The sequence below is a fragment of the Labrus mixtus genome, chromosome 16 (assembly GCF_963584025.1).
Source record: "Labrus mixtus chromosome 16, fLabMix1.1, whole genome shotgun sequence".
Classification (NCBI taxonomy): domain Eukaryota; kingdom Metazoa; phylum Chordata; class Actinopteri; order Labriformes; family Labridae; genus Labrus; species Labrus mixtus.
In genome coordinates, this window is record NC_083627.1 from 5,438,797 (window position 1) to 5,459,491 (window position 20,695).

At 42.0% G+C, this 20,695-nt stretch overlaps 1 protein-coding gene and 1 long non-coding RNA gene across 2 annotated transcripts in view; one reads left to right on the forward strand and one right to left on the reverse strand.

Moving 5' to 3' along the window:
- Positions 1–20,695, forward strand: part of LOC132990656 (uncharacterized) — a 316,893-nt gene that overhangs the window by 87,286 nt on the left and 208,912 nt on the right. The gene's annotated exons all lie outside the window — the stretch shown is intronic.
- Positions 7–18,055, reverse strand: eppk1 (epiplakin 1). The gene is made up of 4 exons (XM_061060520.1): positions 17,941–18,055; positions 9,200–16,889; positions 2,714–9,136; positions 7–2,650 (listed from the first exon to the last, which is right to left on the reverse strand). The coding sequence occupies exons 2-4, from the start codon at positions 16,873–16,875 to the stop codon at positions 799–801; spliced, it is 15,951 nt and encodes a 5,316-aa protein (XP_060916503.1). The 5' UTR covers positions 16,876–16,889; positions 17,941–18,055; the 3' UTR covers positions 7–798.

Below are 20,695 nucleotides of genomic sequence, written 5' to 3' on the forward strand. Positions count from 1 at the left end.
CAAACATTTGATTTTCAAACAGAATTTATTTATGGAGATGTTTAATCAAAAATTTTAGCAACAAGGGTTTGTTAGAAGTACAGACAAACACTCTATTCATTGATGTCACATTTACTTATTCACTTATTTAAGAAACAAAACAGATTTTAGCTTTTGCCAAAAGTAAAACATAACTCCAGTCTCTACAAGCAAGGGAAAATTGACTAAACTTTTATGTAGGTCAGTAGTGTAAAGTCAGTCAAATCAATATTTGGTGCAATAAAAATGAAAAAATATTAAAACAGGTGAAATAAGGATCCCAAGTCACAAAAATGTTAGATACCACAGTTAAGAATATCAGAATCAGTTGATAAAAAGATGTTTAAAAAATTGTCAAAAAAAATCAAAAGTCACAAGGGGTAAATGAGTGGAAACTTGTAAAAGATCAGAAGGCAAATTTCACAGTTAAAATTTAGAAATATCAAAGACAGGTTTAACTGATAAGATTTAGTGTAGAGTAAGAATGTGACAATATTATTCATCTTCAAATGAGTCAACATCTGCAGTCTTACTCATATTACACAGAATTTGTATCCAAAACACCTCTAAATTCAAAAGCCCAACCGTTTTACTTAATGTTACATGTTAAAGGTATTTTGTACAGAACAGTATGCATGTTATTTTCACTCGTTTTGTTTTCCAAGAAAAAGTAAAAAAGAGGAATTGAAAAAAATGCTTCTTGCAAGTCTGTCTCGTCCTTACTAAAATCTGGTGTTGCAAGGAAAGCACATGAATCTTTGTAGCAAGCGATTCCTTCTTTTATCGGTGCAATGGCAGTAAAGAGAGGCCTGTGATGGGATCTGTAATACACCTCTCCACCAGTCGGAGATATGTGAGGTTTTCTTTAGTGTTGGGATCAAAGAAGCCCTTGGTGTCATCATCGGAATCAGACAGAATCTGATTCATTTCCTCATCAAAGTAACCTCTTTGGTATGCCACCTGTACAGGAACTCTGTGACTGTGCACTGGGTCAATTATGCCTCCAGTGGCAATTTGTGCTTCAAGGAGGCGAATTCCATGATCCTTGACAATGAGATCTTTTTTCAAGGCCTGGAACAAAGATATTGTAGTTTCTGTGTATGGATCTTTGTATCCTGTGACTGCCCTTTCTGCTGAAAGCAGTTTGTTTTTCCACTCATTGCCCACTACTCTTTGGGCGACAGCTTCCTCTACAGAAAGTTTCTTGTTTTTGACTGGGTCAATGACAAACCCAGTGGCAGCTTGCGCCTCCAGCAGAACCAGAGAAGTACCAGGAGTCAACAGGCCACGGCTTTTGGCTTCATAGATGCTCAGGGTCTCTTTGGTGGACTGCAGGTACACTCCTGCAATACTGTTGGTCCCCTCAAGGTACTTGCGCACCGAGTTCATTTCACTTACTTCAGTCACTGTTACTTTACCAGCCCTTAGATCTTTGTAAAGGTTCTCATCAATGATTTTGGATTCGAGCAGCTCAGTAGCAGTGACGTCCTTTCTAATTCCATGAAAACTCTGAACATCACATGTCTCTGTTATTGTAGTTGTTATCTTAGTTGTTGTGCTGCTGTCCACTTTTGTCTCAGGTGGTGTGCACATGACAATTGAGGATGATGAAGATGAGGTTGTTGTTGTTGTCCGTTGCTCAATGATTGTTAGGATGATTTCCAAAAAACGTTCAACTGTAATTGATCCAGACTTGAATTGTTGCACAAGCTCTCTCCTTTTTTCCTCAGTGATGTATTTGGAGTAGAGCAGGTCCCACAGAGACACTGTGGTTCCTTGGTATTGCCCTCCTGCTCGTGTTGTTGTTGTAGATTTTAGAATGAGTTTGGTTGCCTCATCAACAAAGAAGTAATACTCTCCTTTCTTTACAATGACCAATAAGCTAAGGCCTGTGATGGGATCTGTAATACACCTCTCCACCAGTTGGAGATATGTGAGGTTTTCTTGAGTGTTGGGATCAAAGAAGCCCTTGGTGTCATCATCAGGATCAGACAGAATCTGATTCATTTCCTCATCAAAGTAACCTCTTTGGTATGCCACCTGTACAGGAACTCTGTGACTGTGCACTGGGTCAATTATGCCTCCAGTGGCAATTTGTGCTTCAAGGAGGCGAATTCCATGATCCTTGACAATGAGATCTTTTTTCAAGGCCTGGAACAAAGATATTGTAGTTTCTGTGTATGGATCTTTGTATCCTGTGACTGCCCTTTCTGCTGAAAGCAGTTTGTTTTTCCACTCATTGCCAACTACTCTTTGAGCTGCAGCTTCCTCTACAGAAAGTTTCTTGTTTTTGACTGGGTCAATGACAAACCCAGTGGCAGCTTGCGCCTCCAGCAGAACCAGAGAAGTACCAGGAGTCAACAGGCCACGGCTTTTGGCTTCATAGATGCTCAGGGTCTCTTTGGTGGACTGCAGGTACACTCCTGCAATACTGTTGGTCCCCTCAAGGTACTTGCGCACCGAGTTCATTTCACTTACTTCAGTCACTGTTACTTTACCAGCGCTTAGATCTTTGTAAAGGTTCTCATCAATGATTTTGGATTCGAGCAGCTCAGTAGCAGTGACATCCTTTCTAATTCCATGAAAACTCTGAACTTCACGTGTCTCTGTGGTTGTAGTTGTAATCTTAGTTGTTGTGCTGCTGTCCACTTTTGTCTCAGGTGGTGTGCACATGACAATTGAGGATGATGAAGATGAGGTTGCTGTTGTTGTCCGTTGCTCAATGATTGCTAGGATGATTTCCAGAAAACGTTCAACTGTAATTGATCCAGACTTGAATTGTTGCACAAGCTCTCTCCTTTTTTCCTCAGTGATGTATTTGGAGTAGAGCAGGTCCCACAGAGACACTGTGGTTCCTTGGTATTGCCCTCCTGCTCGTGTTGTTGTTGTAGATTTTAGAATGAGTTTGGTTGCCTCATCAACAAAGAAGTAATACTCTCCTTTCTTTACAATGACCAATAAGCTAAGGCCTGTGATGGGATCTGTAATACACCTCTCCACCAGTTGGAGATATGTGAGGTTTTCTTGAGTGTTGGGATCAAAGAAGCCCTTGGTGTCATCATCAGGATCAGACAGAATCTGATTCATTTCCTCATCAAAGTAACCTCTTTGGTATGCCACCTGTACAGGAACTCTGTGACTGTGCACTGGGTCAATTATGCCTCCAGTGGCAATTTGTGCTTCAAGGAGGCGAATTCCATGATCCTTGACAATGAGATCTTTTTTCAAGGCCTGGAACAAAGATATTGTAGTTTCTGTGTATGGATCTTTGTATCCTGTGACTGCCCTTTCTGCTGAAAGCAGTTTGTTTTTCCACTCATTGCCAACTACTCTTTGAGCTGCAGCTTCCTCTACAGAAAGTTTCTTGTTTTTGACTGGGTCAATGACAAACCCAGTGGCAGCTTGCGCCTCCAGCAGAACCAGAGAAGTACCAGGAGTCAACAGGCCACGGCTTTTGGCTTCATAGATGCTCAGGGTCTCTTTGGTGGACTGCAGGTACACTCCTGCAATACTGTTGGTCCCCTCAAGGTACTTGCGCACCGAGTTCATTTCACTTACTTCAGTCACTGTTACTTTACCAGCGCTTAGATCTTTGTAAAGGTTCTCATCAATGATTTTGGATTCGAGCAGCTCAGTAGCAGTGACATCCTTTCTAATTCCATGAAAACTCTGAACTTCACGTGTCTCTGTGGTTGTAGTTGTAATCTTAGTTGTTGTGCTGCTGTCCACTTTTGTCTCAGGTGGTGTGCACATGACAATTGAGGATGATGAAGATGAGGTTGTTGTTGTTGTCCGTTGCTCAATGATTGCTAGGATGATTTCCAGAAAACGTTCAACTGTAATTGATCCAGACTTGAATTGTTGCACAAGCTCTCTCCTTTTTTCCTCAGTGATGTATTTGGAGTAGAGCAGGTCCCACAGAGACACTGTGGTTCCTTGGTATTGCCCTCCTGCTCGTGTTGTTGTTGTAGATTTTAGAATGAGTTTGGTTGCCTCATCAACAAAGAAGTAATACTCTCCTTTCTTTACAATGACCAATAAGCTAAGGCCTGTGATGGGATCTGTAATACACCTCTCCACCAGTTGGAGATATGTGAGGTTTTCTTGAGTGTTGGGATCAAAGAAGCCCTTGGTGTCATCATCAGGATCAGACAGAATCTGATTCATTTCCTCATCAAAGTAACCTCTTTGGTATGCCACCTGTACAGGAACTCTGTGACTGTGCACTGGGTCAATTATGCCTCCAGTGGCAATTTGTGCTTCAAGGAGGCGAATTCCATGATCCTTGACAATGAGATCTTTTTTCAAGGCCTGGAACAAAGATATTGTAGTTTCTGTGTATGGATCTTTGTATCCTGTGACTGCCCTTTCTGCTGAAAGCAGTTTGTTTTTCCACTCATTGCCAACTACTCTTTGAGCTGCAGCTTCCTCTACAGAAAGTTTCTTGTTTTTGACTGGGTCAATGACAAACCCAGTGGCAGCTTGCGCCTCCAGCAGAACCAGAGAAGTACCAGGAGTCAACAGGCCACGGCTTTTGGCTTCATAGATGCTCAGGGTCTCTTTGGTGGACTGCAGGTACACTCCTGCAATACTGTTGGTCCCCTCAAGGTACTTGCGCACCGAGTTCATTTCACTTACTTCAGTCACTGTTACTTTACCAGCGCTTAGATCTTTGTAAAGGTTCTCATCAATGATTTTGGATTCGAGCAGCTCAGTAGCAGTGACATCCTTTCTAATTCCATGAAAACTCTGAACTTCACGTGTCTCTGTGGTTGTAGTTGTAATCTTAGTTGTTGTGCTGCTGTCCACTTTTGTCTCAGGTGGTGTGCACATGACAATTGAGGATGATGAAGATGAGGTTGTTGTTGTTGTCCGTTGCTCAATGATTGCTAGGATGATTTCCAGAAAACGTTCAACTGTAATTGATCCAGACTTGAATTGTTGCACAAGCTCTCTCCTTTTTTCCTCAGTGATGTATTTGGAGTAGAGCAGGTCCCACAGAGACACTGTGGTTCCTTGGTATTGCCCTCCTGCTCGTGTTGTTGTTGTAGATTTTAGAATGAGTTTGGTTGCCTCATCAACAAAGAAGTAATACTCTCCTTTCTTTACAATGACCAATAAGCTAAGGCCTGTGATGGGATCTGTAATACACCTCTCCACCAGTTGGAGATATGTGAGGTTTTCTTGAGTGTTGGGATCAAAGAAGCCCTTGGTGTCATCATCAGGATCAGACAGAATCTGATTCATTTCCTCATCAAAGTAACCTCTTTGGTATGCCACCTGTACAGGAACTCTGTGACTGTGCACTGGGTCAATTATGCCTCCAGTGGCAATTTGTGCTTCAAGGAGGCGAATTCCATGATCCTTGACAATGAGATCTTTTTTCAAGGCCTGGAACAAAGATATTGTAGTTTCTGTGTATGGATCTTTGTATCCTGTGACTGCCCTTTCTGCTGAAAGCAGTTTGTTTTTCCACTCATTGCCAACTACTCTTTGAGCTGCAGCTTCCTCTACAGAAAGTTTCTTGTTTTTGACTGGGTCAATGACAAACCCAGTGGCAGCTTGCGCCTCCAGCAGAACCAGAGAAGTACCAGGAGTCAACAGGCCACGGCTTTTGGCTTCATAGATGCTCAGGGTCTCTTTGGTGGACTGCAGGTACACTCCTGCAATACTGTTGGTCCCCTCAAGGTACTTGCGCACCGAGTTCATTTCACTTACTTCAGTCACTGTTACTTTACCAGCGCTTAGATCTTTGTAAAGGTTCTCATCAATGATTTTGGATTCGAGCAGCTCAGTAGCAGTGACGTCCTTTCTAATTCCATGAAAACTCTGAACATCACATGTCTCTGTTATTGTAGTTGTTATCTTAGTTGTTGTGCTGCTGTCCACTTTTGTCTCAGGTGGTGTGCACATGACAATTGAGGATGATGAAGATGAGGTTGTTGTTGTTGTCCGTTGCTCAATGATTGCTAGGATGATTTCCAAAAAACGTTCAACTGTAATTGATCCAGACTTGAATTGTTGCACAAGCTCTCTCCTTTTTTCCTCAGTGATGTATTTGGAGTAGAGCAGGTCCCACAGAGACACTGTGGTTCCTTGGTATTGCCCTCCTGCTCGTGTTGTTGTTGTAGATTTTAGAATGAGTTTGGTTGCCTCATCAACAAAGAAGTAATACTCTCCTTTCTTTACAATGACCAATAAGCTAAGGCCTGTGATGGGATCTGTAATACACCTCTCCACCAGTTGGAGATATGTGAGGTTTTCTTGAGTGTTGGGATCAAAGAAGCCCTTGGTGTCATCATCAGGATCAGACAGAATCTGATTCATTTCCTCATCAAAGTAACCTCTTTGGTATGCCACCTGTACAGGAACTCTGTGACTGTGCACTGGGTCAATTATGCCTCCAGTGGCAATTTGTGCTTCAAGGAGGCGAATTCCATGATCCTTGACAATGAGATCTTTTTTCAAGGCCTGGAACAAAGATATTGTAGTTTCTGTGTATGGATCTTTGTATCCTGTGACTGCCCTTTCTGCTGAAAGCAGTTTGTTTTTCCACTCATTGCCAACTACTCTTTGAGCTGCAGCTTCCTCTACAGAAAGTTTCTTGTTTTTGACTGGGTCAATGACAAACCCAGTGGCAGCTTGCGCCTCCAGCAGAACCAGAGAAGTACCAGGAGTCAACAAGCCACGGCTTTTGGCTTCATAGATGCTCAGGGTCTCTTTGGTGGACTGCAGGTACACTCCTGCAATACTGTTGGTCCCCTCAAGGTACTTGCGCACCGAGTTCATTTCACTTACTTCAGTCACTGTTACTTTACCAGCGCTTAGATCTTTGTAAAGGTTCTCATCAATGATTTTGGATTCGAGCAGCTCAGTAGCAGTGACGTCCTTTCTAATTCCATGAAAACTCTGAACATCACATGTCTCTGTTATTGTAGTTGTTATCTTAGTTGTTGTGCTGCTGTCCACTTTTGTCTCAGGTGGTGTGCACATGACAATTGAGGATGATGAAGATGAGGTTGTTGTTGTTGTTGTCCGTTGCTCAATGATTGCTAGGATGATTTCCAAAAAACGTTCAACTGTAATTGATCCAGACTTGAATTGTTGCACAAGCTCTCTCCTTTTTTCCTCAGTGATGTATTTGGAGTAGAGCAGGTCCCACAGAGACACTGTGGTTCCTTGGTATTGCCCTCCTGCTCGTGTTGTTGTTGTAGATTTTAGAATGAGTTTGGTTGCCTCATCAACAAAGAAGTAATACTCTCCTTTCTTTACAATGACCAATAAGCTAAGGCCTGTGATGGGATCTGTAATACACCTCTCCACCAGTTGGAGATATGTGAGGTTTTCTTGAGTGTTGGGATCAAAGAAGCCCTTGGTGTCATCATCAGGATCAGACAGAATCTGATTCATTTCCTCATCAAAGTAACCTCTTTGGTATGCCACCTGTACAGGAACTCTGTGACTGTGCACTGGGTCAATTATGCCTCCAGTGGCAATTTGTGCTTCAAGGAGGCGAATTCCATGATCCTTGACAATGAGATCTTTTTTCAAGGCCTGGAACAAAGATATTGTAGTTTCTGTGTATGGATCTTTGTATCCTGTGACTGCCCTTTCTGCTGAAAGCAGTTTGTTTTTCCACTCATTGCCAACTACTCTTTGAGCTGCAGCTTCCTCTACAGAAAGTTTCTTGTTTTTGACTGGGTCAATGACAAACCCAGTGGCAGCTTGCGCCTCCAGCAGAACCAGAGAAGTACCAGGAGTCAACAAGCCACGGCTTTTGGCTTCATAGATGCTCAGGGTCTCTTTGGTGGACTGCAGGTACACTCCTGCAATACTGTTGGTCCCCTCAAGGTACTTGCGCACCGAGTTCATTTCACTTACTTCAGTCACTGTTACTTTACCAGCGCTTAGATCTTTGTAAAGGTTCTCATCAATGATTTTGGATTCGAGCAGCTCAGTAGCAGTGACGTCCTTTCTAATTCCATGAAAACTCTGAACATCACATGTCTCTGTTATTGTAGTTGTTATCTTAGTTGTTGTGCTGCTGTCCACTTTTGTCTCAGGTGGTGTGCACATGACAATTGAGGATGATGAAGATGAGGTTGTTGTTGTTGTTGTCCGTTGCTCAATGATTGCTAGGATGATTTCCAAAAAACGTTCAACTGTAATTGATCCAGACTTGAATTGTTGCACAAGCTCTCTCCTTTTTTCCTCAGTGATGTATTTGGAGTAGAGCAGGTCCCACAGAGACACTGTGGTTCCTTGGTATTGCCCTCCTGCTCGTGTTGTTGTTGTAGATTTTAGAATGAGTTTGGTTGCCTCATCAACAAAGAAGTAATACTCTCCTTTCTTTACAATGACCAATAAGCTAAGGCCTGTGATGGGATCTGTAATACACCTCTCCACCAGTTGGAGATATGTGAGGTTTTCTTGAGTGTTGGGATCAAAGAAGCCCTTGGTGTCATCATCAGGATCAGACAGAATCTGATTCATTTCCTCATCAAAGTAACCTCTTTGGTATGCCACCTGTACAGGAACTCTGTGACTGTGCACTGGGTCAATTATGCCTCCAGTGGCAATTTGTGCTTCAAGGAGGCGAATTCCATGATCCTTGACAATGAGATCTTTTTTCAAGGCCTGGAACAAAGATATTGTAGTTTCTGTGTATGGATCTTTGTATCCTGTGACTGCCCTTTCTGCTGAAAGCAGTTTGTTTTTCCACTCATTGCCAACTACTCTTTGAGCTGCAGCTTCCTCTACAGAAAGTTTCTTGTTTTTGACTGGGTCAATGACAAACCCAGTGGCAGCTTGCGCCTCCAGCAGAACCAGAGAAGTACCAGGAGTCAACAGGCCACGGCTTTTGGCTTCATAGATGCTCAGGGTCTCTTTGGTGGACTGCAGGTACACTCCTGCAATACTGTTGGTCCCCTCAAGGTACTTGCGCACCGAGTTCATTTCACTTACTTCAGTCACTGTTACTTTACCAGCGCTTAGATCTTTGTAAAGGTTCTCATCAATGATTTTGGATTCGAGCAGCTCAGTAGCAGTGACGTCCTTTCTAATTCCATGAAAACTCTGAACATCACATGTCTCTGTTATTGTAGTTGTAATCTTAGTTGTTGTGCTGCTGTCCACTTTTGTCTCAGGTGGTGTGCACATGACAATTGAGGATGATGAAGATGAGGTTGTTGTTGTTGTCCGTTGCTCAATGATTGTTAGGATGATTTCCAAAAAACGTTCAACTGTAATTGATCCAGACTTGAATTGTTGCACAAGCTCTCTCCTTTTTTCCTCAGTGATGTATTTGGAGTAGAGCAGGTCCCACAGAGACACTGTGGTTCCTTGGTATTGCCCTCCTGCTCGTGTTGTTGTTGTAGATTTTAGAATGAGTTTGGTTGCCTCATCAACAAAGAAGTAATACTCTCCTTTCTTTACAATGACCAATAAGCTAAGGCCTGTGATGGGATCTGTAATACACCTCTCCACCAGTTGGAGATATGTGAGGTTTTCTTGAGTGTTGGGATCAAAGAAGCCCTTGGTGTCATCATCAGGATCAGACAGAATCTGATTCATTTCCTCATCAAAGTAACCTCTTTGGTATGCCACCTGTACAGGAACTCTGTGACTGTGCACTGGGTCAATTATGCCTCCAGTGGCAATTTGTGCTTCAAGGAGGCGAATTCCATGATCCTTGACAATGAGATCTTTTTTCAAGGCCTGGAACAAAGATATTGTAGTTTCTGTGTATGGATCTTTGTATCCTGTGACTGCCCTTTCTGCTGAAAGCAGTTTGTTTTTCCACTCATTGCCAACTACTCTTTGAGCTGCAGCTTCCTCTACAGAAAGTTTCTTGTTTTTGACTGGGTCAATGACAAACCCAGTGGCAGCTTGCGCCTCCAGCAGAACCAGAGAAGTACCAGGAGTCAACAAGCCACGGCTTTTGGCTTCATAGATGCTCAGGGTCTCTTTGGTGGACTGCAGGTACACTCCTGCAATACTGTTGGTCCCCTCAAGGTACTTGCGCACCGAGTTCATTTCACTTACTTCAGTCACTGTTACTTTACCAGCGCTTAGATCTTTGTAAAGGTTCTCATCAATGATTTTGGATTCGAGCAGCTCAGTAGCAGTGACGTCCTTTCTAATTCCATGAAAACTCTGAACATCACATGTCTCTGTTATTGTAGTTGTAATCTTAGTTGTTGTGCTGCTGTCCACTTTTGTCTCAGGTGGTGTGCACATGACAATTGAGGATGATGAAGATGAGGTTGTTGTTGTTGTCCGTTGCTCAATGATTGTTAGGATGATTTCCAGAAAACGTTCAACTGTAATTGATCCAGACTTGAATTGTTGCACAAGCTCTCTCCTTTTTTCCTCAGTGATGTATTTGGAGTAGAGCAGGTCCCACAGAGACACTGTGGTTCCTTGGTATTGCCCTCCTGCTCGTGTTGTTGTTGTAGATTTTAGAATGAGTTTGGTTGCCTCATCAACAAAGAAGTAATACTCTCCTTTCTTTACAATGACCAATAAGCTAAGGCCTGTGATGGGATCTGTAATACACCTCTCCACCAGTTGGAGATATGTGAGGTTTTCTTGAGTGTTGGGATCAAAGAAGCCCTTGGTGTCATCATCAGGATCAGACAGAATCTGATTCATTTCCTCATCAAAGTAACCTCTTTGGTATGCCACCTGTACAGGAACTCTGTGACTGTGCACTGGATCAATTATGCCTCCAGTGGCAATTTGTGCTTCAAGGAGGCGAATTCCATGATCCTTGACAATGAGATCTTTTTTCAAGGCCTGGAACAAAGATATTGTAGTTTCTGTGTATGGATCTTTGTATCCTGTGACTGCCCTTTCTGCTGAAAGCAGTTTGTTTTTCCACTCATTGCCAACTACTCTTTGAGCTGCAGCTTCCTCTACAGAAAGTTTCTTGTTTTTGACTGGGTCAATGACAAACCCAGTGGCAGCTTGCGCCTCCAGCAGAACCAGAGAAGTACCAGGAGTCAACAGGCCACGGCTTTTGGCTTCATAGATGCTCAGGGTCTCTTTGGTGGACTGCAGGTACACTCCTGCAATACTGTTGGTCCCCTCAAGGTACTTGCGCACCGAGTTCATTTCACTTACTTCAGTCACTGTTACTTTACCAGCGCTTAGATCTTTGTAAAGGTTCTCATCAATGATTTTGGATTCGAGCAGCTCAGTAGCAGTGACATCCTTTCTAATTCCATGAAAACTCTGAACTTCACGTGTCTCTGTGGTTGTAGTTGTAATCTTAGTTGTTGTGCTGCTGTCCACTTTTGTCTCAGGTGGTGTGCACATGACAATTGAGGATGATGAAGATGAGGTTGTTGTTGTTGTTGTCTGTTGCTCAATGATTGCTAGGATGATTTCCAGAAAACGTTCAACTGTAATTGATCCAGACTTGAATTGTTGCACAAGCTCTCTCCTTTTTTCCTCAGTGATGTATTTGGAGTAGAGCAGGTCCCACAGAGACACTGTGGTTCCTTGGTATTTCCCTCCTGCTCTTGTTGTTGTTGTAGATTTTAGAATGAGTGTGGTTGCCTCATCAACAAAGAAGTAATACTCTCCTTTCTTCACAATGGACAATAAGTAAAGGTTGGTAATTGGGTCTTTGATACATCTCTCCACAAGTTGGAGATATGTGAGGTTGTCTTGATTGTTGGGATCAAAGAAGCCCTTGGTGTCATCATCAGGATCAGACAGAATCTGATTCATGTCCTCATCAAAGTAACCTCTTTGGTATGCCACCTGTACAGGAACTCTGTGACTATGCACTGGGTCAATTATGCCTCCAGTTGCAATTTGTGCTTCAAGGAGGCGAATTCCATGATCCTTGACGATGAGGTCTTTTTTCAACGCCTGGAACAAAGAAATTGTGTCTCCAGTGTATGGATCTTTGTACCCTGTTACAGCTCGTTCTGCTGAAAGCAGTTTTTTTTTCCACTCATTTCCAACCACACCTTGAACTACTGCTTCCTCTACAGGGAGTTTTCTGTTTTTCACTGGATCAATAATAAATCCAGTTGCAGCTTGTGCCTCCAGCAGCACAAGAGATGTGCCAGGGGTCAGCAGGCCTTTGGTTTTTGCTTCATAGATACTCATGATTTTCTTGGTCGATTCTACTCTGACACCTGCTATGCAGTTCGTTGCTCCAAGGTACTTCTGAATGGATTCCATTTTGTTTATCTTTTCTTCAGTTACTTCTCCTTGTATTATCTGTGTGAAAAGCTCCTTTGAGATAATTTTTGACTCATACAACTCACTGGCGGAGACCTGCTTTCTTAGACCTTTAAACTTTCTTTCCTTGGATGATACTTCTGTTATTATTACAGTAAGTATTTCAATGATCTCCTCCATTTTCATAACTCCTGTCTTGTATTGTTGTATGATCTGCTCCCTTTTTTGTTCTGATATGTATTCAGAGAGCATTACTTCCCACAATGTCACCTCTTTATTTTTAAATTTCCCTGCATTTATTGCTACAGTTTTGTTTTTGAATACAAGCTGTATTTTCTCATCTGTGTGAAGCATGTGGGATTCTTCTTCATACAGGGGTAGAAGAAGTAGTCCAGTTTTAGGATCTTTCTCACATCGCTTGATGAGCTGATGGTAAGAGAGGTTTTCTTTGTTATTTGGGTCAAAGAATCCCCTTGCATCATCAGTTGGGTTCAACAGAATTTTGCTCATATCTTCATCTAGATACCCCTTTCTAATGGCAACATGAACAGGCAGTCTGTGGCTCTGATTCGGGTCAACTACTCCTCCAGTTGCCATCTGTGCATCAAGAAGACGAATGCCATCACTTCTTTGAATTAGCTGTTCACTCATGGCTTCAAACAGGGATATAGTTGCATCTGTGTATGGATCTCTATAGCCAGTAACAGCTCGCTCAGCTGAGAGAAGTTGTTCAAGAATATCTGGTCCAATGACTTTCTCTCTTGCTGCCACATCAACAGCATAGACCTTGTTTTTGACAGGATCAATAACTCCTCCTGTGGCAGCCTGCGCTTCAAGCAGTAAAAGTGCAATGCCAGGTGTCAACCGACTTTCCATTTTTGCTTCATATATACTCATTACTTTCTGGGATGGATGGACTTTAATTCCAGCTATACTTCCAGTTCCTTTTAGGTATCCCCTTACAGGTTCACGTTGGGCAACTGCTTCAAAAGTGAGTTTTCCTTCTTTTACTTGTTTGAATGTTTCTGCATCAATGATATCCGCATCAAGAAACTGTTGTGCAGAGACTGGCTTTCTTAGTCCCATTACCATGAGAGTTTCATTGTTTTCCAGTTTTTCAATGGTTGAAAGGACCAATGTGATTATGGTTTGTGTGCTAATCTTCCTTGTTCTGTATTTTTCAGTTAATTCAAGCCGCTGATCCTCAGTGAAGTACCCCGAGTGAATCAAGTCCCAAAGCGAAACTGATTTTCCAGCATAGCGTCCAAATATTACGCTCAGAGCCGTCTTTTCAAATTCATGCTGTATCTCAGTGGCAGTGTACACTTTGGCCTTGGCTTCAGAGGCTTTTAATTTGTCATTAAGAGGCAGGAGATACAATCCTGTTTGTTCATCTTTAACACATCTACCCAACATTTCCATGTAGGTCAGATTGTCTTGAGTCTTTGGGTCAAAAAAGCCCTTTGTGTCATCAGTTGGGTCTGACAGTATTTGATTTAGTTCTGCATCAAAATATCCTTTTCTGTATGCAACCTCCAGAGGTAAGTGAAGACACTTCAAGGGATCAATGATACCACCTGTAGCGATCTGGGCCTCAAGCAAACGGATGCCATGCTGCTTGACGATTAGATCCTTTTGCAAGGCTTGGAAGAGTGAGATCTTTTGACCACTGTATGGATCTCTGTAACCAGTTACAGCCCTCTCTGCTGACAATAGCTTTTCATAAGTCTGTGGCCCTATTACCTTTTCTTTGAGGGCTTGTTCCACTGTAAGTTTTTTGTTTTTTAGGGGGTCAACAATGAAGCCTGTAGCTGCTTGTGCCTCAAGGAGGCAGAGGGCAGTGCCAGGTGTTAGAATGCCAATTCTCTGAGCCTCATTGATGCTAAGCTTCTGGTTGGAGGGTTGCAGTATTACACCAGCCACACAGCTTTTCCCCTGTAGGTAGGATCTCACACTGTCGATTTTCATTACATCAGTGCTTGTTATCTTTCCATCGATCAAACTCTTGTATGTTTTTTCATCCACAATATCCAAATCCAAGAGATCCACAACAGAAACCTCTCCTCTAAGACCTTCAAAGTTCAGCCCTGCTTGCTGTTTTATCTCCTTGCTCTCAATGATCTCCAGAATGGTGACAGTGAGTTGCTCAATTGTGATTTTCCTGGACTTGAAAAGCTTGAAAAATTCCTGTCTTTTGTCCTCAGTCAGATACTCTGAATTGATAAGATCCCAGAGTGTTGTGTGCTTTCCCTTGAACCTGCCATACTTAACAGAAACTGTTGTTGTTTTGAGTGTTTCCCTGATATTATCATCTATGTTAACTTTCTTTATCTTGCTTTTGAGTGGCAAGAGGCACAGGCCTGTGCTTGGATCAGTTACACATCTGTCCATGAGCTGCAAGTATGTCAGGTTCTCAAGATTGTTGGGGTCAAAGAATCCTTTCGTGTCATCACTTGGATCACTCAGAATCTGGTTCATTGTCTCATCAAAGTAACCCCTCTTATAGGCCACATGAACAGGTATGCGATGGCTGTTGACTGGGTCAATGATCCCTCCAGTGGCAATTTGTGCCTCCATGAGTCGAATTCCATGGTCTTTCACGATGAGATCTTTTTGCATGGCTTGAAATAGAGAGATTATTTTGCCATCATGTGGATCTCTGTACCCAGTGACAGCTCTCTCTGCTGAGCGCAGCTTTTGACAGACATCAGGCCCCACAATTTTTGCTTTAACTGCATCATCAACTGAAAACTTCCGGTTTCCAATGGGGTCAATCACAAAACCTGTTGCTGCTTGTGCCTCCAGTAGAATCAAAGCAGTTCCTGGCATCAGCTTGCCTTTTTGTTTGGCCTGGTAGATCGTCATGATTTGAGAATCAGGAAGCAGAATACCTGCAATGCTGCTTTTCCCTTGAAGGTACATATTTACTCTTTCATCTTCTGTTACTTCCTTCACTGACTTTTTTCCCTTTTTCAGATCCTCCAAGACCTCCTCGCTAATGATGTCTGCCTCCATAAGCTGTTTGGCTGTGACAGTTTCTCTGATACCTTCAAAAACAACTTTAGTCGTTTTCACAGACTTTTCTATGACTTCCACAACCATTGTGATGGTCATTTTCATATTGAGCTTCCCTTCTCTGTATTTTTTAAAGATGTCTCTTCTCTGATTTTCATCGAAGTACTCTGACATCAGGAGTTCCCACAGAGATACTGTCATTCCCATGTACTTTCCACATGTCACTTTCACCTTTTCCTCTTTGAAGGCCATTTTAGTTTGGTAGTCAATGAAATTAAAATTTAGCCTGTCTGACTTGTCAAGGAGAGGGAGAAGGCACAGTCCAGTGACAGGATCAATGACGCATCTCTCCATCAGCTGAAGATAAGTTAGGTTATCTTCTGTGTTTGGGTCAAAAAACCCTCTGGTGTCATCCCCTGAATCCTCTAGTATGGCATTCATTTCTTCGTTAAAATAACCTCTCTTGAAGGCAATCACTGTGGGAAGTCGATGACTGTTAATGGGGTCTATTATTCCCCCTGTAGCAATTTGCGCCTCAAGTAGACGTATTCCATGCTCCTTCACGATAAGATCTTTGGACAGGGCTTGAAACAGTGATATAGTGTCACCTGAGTATGGGTCTTTGTATCCAGTTACTGCTCTCTCAGCAGAACGCAGCTTTGCGAGAAACTCTGGGCCAAAAAGTTTGTGCTTGATGGCTTCATCCACTGTGAACTTTTTGTTTTTGACAGGATCAGTCATGAATCCAGTAGCGGCTTGTGCCTCCAGTAAAACCAGTGCTGTTCCTGGCATCAGTATGCCTTGTTTCATCGCTTCGTAAATACTCATTCTCTGATTTGTTGAGAGTACAGCAATGCCTGCTATACTACCTTTGCCTTCCAGGTATTCTTTTACTGTTTCCATCAACATCACATCCTGAGTTGTGGTGTTCCCCTTCTGAAGGTCATCAAATGTTTCTTTGTCAATGATCTTTGATTCAAGGAGTTCAGTAGAGGAAATGCCTCTTCGCAGACCTTTGAAGGTGATGCAAACGGGTAGGAGCAGCAGGCCTGTGTCAGGCTCCACAGTGCATTTCTCCAGGAGACTTTGGTAATCAAGATTTTCTTGAGAGCTTGGATTGTAGAAGACTTTGAGCTCTGACATCTGATCATTGAGCAAACCTTTTTCATAGTAGCCCTTTTGAATGGCAGTCTCAACTGACATGTTAGTCTTGTCAGATGGATCAAAGAGGCCTTTTGTGACTATCTGTGCTTCCAGGAGCCTCAATCCATAATCTCTGGGGACTAAATCTTTTTGCATAGCTTGGAATACAGATATTGTTTGATTTGTGTAGGAGTCTACATAGCCAGTGACAGCTTTTTCTGCTGTCTGGAGTTTCTCTTTCATCTCTGGTCCAACTATTCCCTCTTTAATAGCATCTTCAACCGTAAATATTCGATTGTTTAACGGGTCTACGATGCCCACTGTCGCTGCTTGTGCTTCAAGCATGGCTAATGCCGTACCTGGCTTGAGTAGACGTTTTTTCATGGCTTGGTATATGGTTACCTTCTCCTTTGTCTTTTCCAGAAAAATACCAGCCACAGGTCCATGGCCTTCAGCGTAGCCATTTTTCTTCACTTCAGAATCTTGACTGATGGAGGCCATCTTGGCTTACAACACTGTGTGACAAATAAATACAAGTTGGAACTGGTTTTAATATCTCATCACTTTTTCTGCAAATAACAATAAAGTTTCATGTCCACCACAAAATTATATAGAAATACAGATTTTTAAAAAGAAGCTTTGTACGGGGTTCAATTCAATCTTATGTATCAAAGGTATTCACATTTTTTTTTAAACAGTCAAGCAATAAATCCTGCCTTCGTAATTTAACAATTTACAATCTTTGTTTACTGTTTTCTTTAAGCGACTGTATGATAAATTTGTAGCCTGCAGTTCATTGTGCTGTTGAACTGCATCATGTTTATTAGGAGGTGCTTTTAAGTTATATTGGAGTCTCAACCATATCTATAATATATATCTAAATAATGCAGTACAATCATACAGCCCTAATTTCTGCAGCCTGAAAACCTCCTTAAAAAGGGATTCAAAAACACTTTTCTGTAACCTTTATGAAGGGGAGAATCCTTGCATCTTAGTTTGCACATTAATTGACCATATTTATATTAATCAGTCCTTTGCAAGTTCACTCTTAGAGATTTCCAATGTAAAGCTCTAGCTTACTAATGCTCCATTCTAAATGGACAGAAATTACCAATATATTGAAAATCTCATCAAATTTTATACTGCAAATTCATTTTAGACTGTATGACATCTGACAACAGTGGTATGTCTTGAAAAAACTTCTCTTCTCTTCCACATAGTGTGCTCTCTTGGTCACTTCACATCTGTCTGTTCATTTTAAACTGTAGACTTATTTTAAAACTTTGTTAACCCAAAATGGCCAGTTGTTTACTTGTAAAATAGTCAAAATACTTTGTAAACCTGTCCTGAATTAATTAGGACAGCAGAACCCTAAAATCATTAAGAATTGTGTTTGTGCAAACATGATGTTCAGTGCAAAGGAGAAATCCTTCCTGCATCCCATCTCCCCCTAACCCCAGCCAAACTATCAGTGTAAGCATGAAAATAAAAAGGAAAAATAAGTGTATCCAAGCTCACTCTGACTTAAAATGAAAGTTCAAGTTTTGGGCTAACTTTGTGACCAACCTTTCAGTTTCCTTATGAGTGTTCGAGGAGCCTTGAATCCCTGGAGGCAATTTCCGAAATCTGCATTAAAGACCAAAGGTACCAGGGCTTTTATGGTAAGATCCCTGGGGCCTTCAATCTTTGTCCCTGTGGAGATAAGGCAGACAAAATATATTCTGTTAATCAAACCTCTTTTGTGTTTGCACATTTTATTACTTTATTAACATGTTACACTGTTACATGTTCCAAGTGACACTATGAAATTAAACTGATAGACACACATCTGATATCAGATAAGTTGTCAACAAAGATAGAATTAGAAAGATTGTAACATGGATGACATCATTTCAGAGGGATCTTGTTCCCGCCACAAACAGGGCAGTAACCCCTCCCCAAGGTGGGTGACACTCCCACAGCTAGGTGTTTGTTCTGCCCTCTGAGTCTACCTTCTCATCGCAAACAATCGGGCATTGACCCTTGTGAAAGAGATCCTGTTCTCAATTTACCTGGTTAGATAAAGGTAAAATAAAATAAAAAATGGAGCGAGAAACTCCAAGGCGCCCAATTCCTTTCAGAGAGGGGGCATGGTCGAACACAGCCCATTTACATTTAAAGGTACAGACACAGAAACAGCCTGTTCTGAGCAGGGCTGAAATAGAGGGGTTTATAGGCATGATCAAATACAGGATCAGAGTGGATTTAGAACAAGGAACTTGAGACATGTTTTGGGGAGCTTTGAGACTTATTTAAACTGGTTGAAAAGGAGGAGAATATGTGACCTTTAAAGTCTATCTGAACAAGTCTGGTTTGGGCTACATTACTCGGATCTTGAAAGCTGTCTGTTCCTTCTCTAGCTTCACCCACTTGCTTTGAATGCATAGTCCAAGTTACATTTGGCTCTTAAACAATGTTTACATTATAACATGGCGCACATGGTAATAAATGTTGTTTTTCTCGTTACATTTTCTTGTGAATTTATCATCTACATGCACACTTTACAAATCAACTCCCTGCCAGCTCGTGAATGTGTTTGACAAAGCATGTGTTGTTTATGTTGGCATACCAAGACGTGACGCTTTGAAACTGGAACAGCTAGATGCCAAGTGTTGTGACAACAGGCGTTGAAACATGGAATCAGAAACACTAAAGGATTCTTAACCCTTTAACCCTTAACATTGCAACGCCTCGCATTTACTTTCTTTTAGCTCTTTCTTTGGTCGCCTTCTCTTTAGCTGTAACCTCTTTAGCTAAATGTGTCTGTGTGCTGTTTGGTGCTAAGCATACATTGACCATGTGGGCATTGACCACGCCCCCTCTCTGGAAGGGCTTGGGTGGCTCTGGGTTTCTCGCTCCATGTCCTGTTGTTTACAGTGAGAAGGCAGACTCAGAGGGCAGAACAAACACCTAGCTGTGGGAGTGTCACCCACCTGAGGGAGGGGTTACTGCCCTTTGTGATGTCATGAAGGGAAAATCTCCAAACGGCCTGTTTGAGCACACATTTTCTGAAAAGTGGAGCAGGCAAAAGACGCAGAGGATGGACTTTTCTTATAATTGGAGGGTTTGTAGACATATTAGGGACACAAATTAGTGTCAGAAAAACATGATGAAGTGTGATTTGCATGATATGGGACCTTTAATCCTTATTCCCCCTTTTATTTACAAACAGGGGAGGGTCCTTTAAAACAGAGGAAAGTTCACTGTCAAAGATCCGACAGATCCGATTGTGCTCGAGTGAATAGAGTGTTGAATTTCACTGTGACTTTCTTTTCCTTTTTAACACTCTCTTTGACTAAGCATGTTATTTTTTTAGGCCAGTTTATATGCATGATGATGTACAATGTTGGAAACCTCCGCTGCGTCCACAGCCTATGCTTTAAAATCCTCTGTAGAATGACAGATTCTCCTCAAACAAAAACAGTGTGTTTTTGACATGTTATTTAGAAACGCCTCTTAGTCTTCCGGTAGCTGTTTTGGTACGTGTGATCTCACTCTCAAAGGAAGCTGGTGTTTATTTGTTTGTTAATTTGTTGACTCAAAGCTGTCATCCTAATGATGATTGGTTGAATGCTTGTAGCCACTTCCTATTTAAGATAACCAACCTATTTTTACCAACTGTTTGCCTGATGAAAATCTACTACTGTAACGTTGCCAATAAACATCTGTTTGCAAGTAAGACAGAGTGCAGGAGTTTACCTTATGAATAAGAAGATACAGCAATGAAACAAACTTCCACCAACCTCTTTTTTCTGCAAGTTTGAACACTTCCAGATATATTACTTTACAATACATTGCAAAACCTCCAACATCAGCACGCATATCTGTCTAATTTCTAGTCAAAATGACCTCATTGCAATCATTTCAAGACAAGTTGAAGCAAGTAAACTGTTGTCACACACTACAGCATTCATAGCCAAAAGTCATTTTCATTGACCCTCCCTAGATGGGCCTTTAAAATACATCAAACTCAACATAATCAAGAACCAACAGAACGGAACCAAACAAATATCATACATGACTACCAGACTGAGTCCGCTTTAAAACGGGTTCAGTTTGAGTTTAAAATGACTCGCAGTCCGGATCCAGTTGAAGCTCTGCAGGTCTTCACATGTTCACATCCCCTGACCAGAAAAAGCAGTTTGTCCAAGTGAAGATTTAAGAAATGGCACCTTACGGTCTCCAACCACAGCAGTGGCTCAAAATGTGCAAAATGTGCAATGACAGTAGGAAACCGCCCTAAGGGGGCCCGGTCTGACAGCACTCAGCACTCAACACAAGT

What these genes read in the sequence shown, in the direction of transcription:
- eppk1 (XM_061060520.1), bottom strand. Translation starts at nt 16,875, where the DNA reads ATGGCCTCCATCAGTCAAGATTCTGAAGTGAAGAAAAATGGCTACGCT. An exon ending in CGGACAACAACAACAACCTC is followed by an intron (nt 9,137 to 9,199) that starts ATCTTCATCATC and finishes CAGCAGCACAAC; the next exon opens with AACTAAGATTACAACTACAA. An exon ending in CGGACAACAACAGCAACCTC is followed by an intron (nt 2,651 to 2,713) that starts ATCTTCATCATC and finishes CAGCAGCACAAC; the next exon opens with AACTAAGATTACAACTACAA.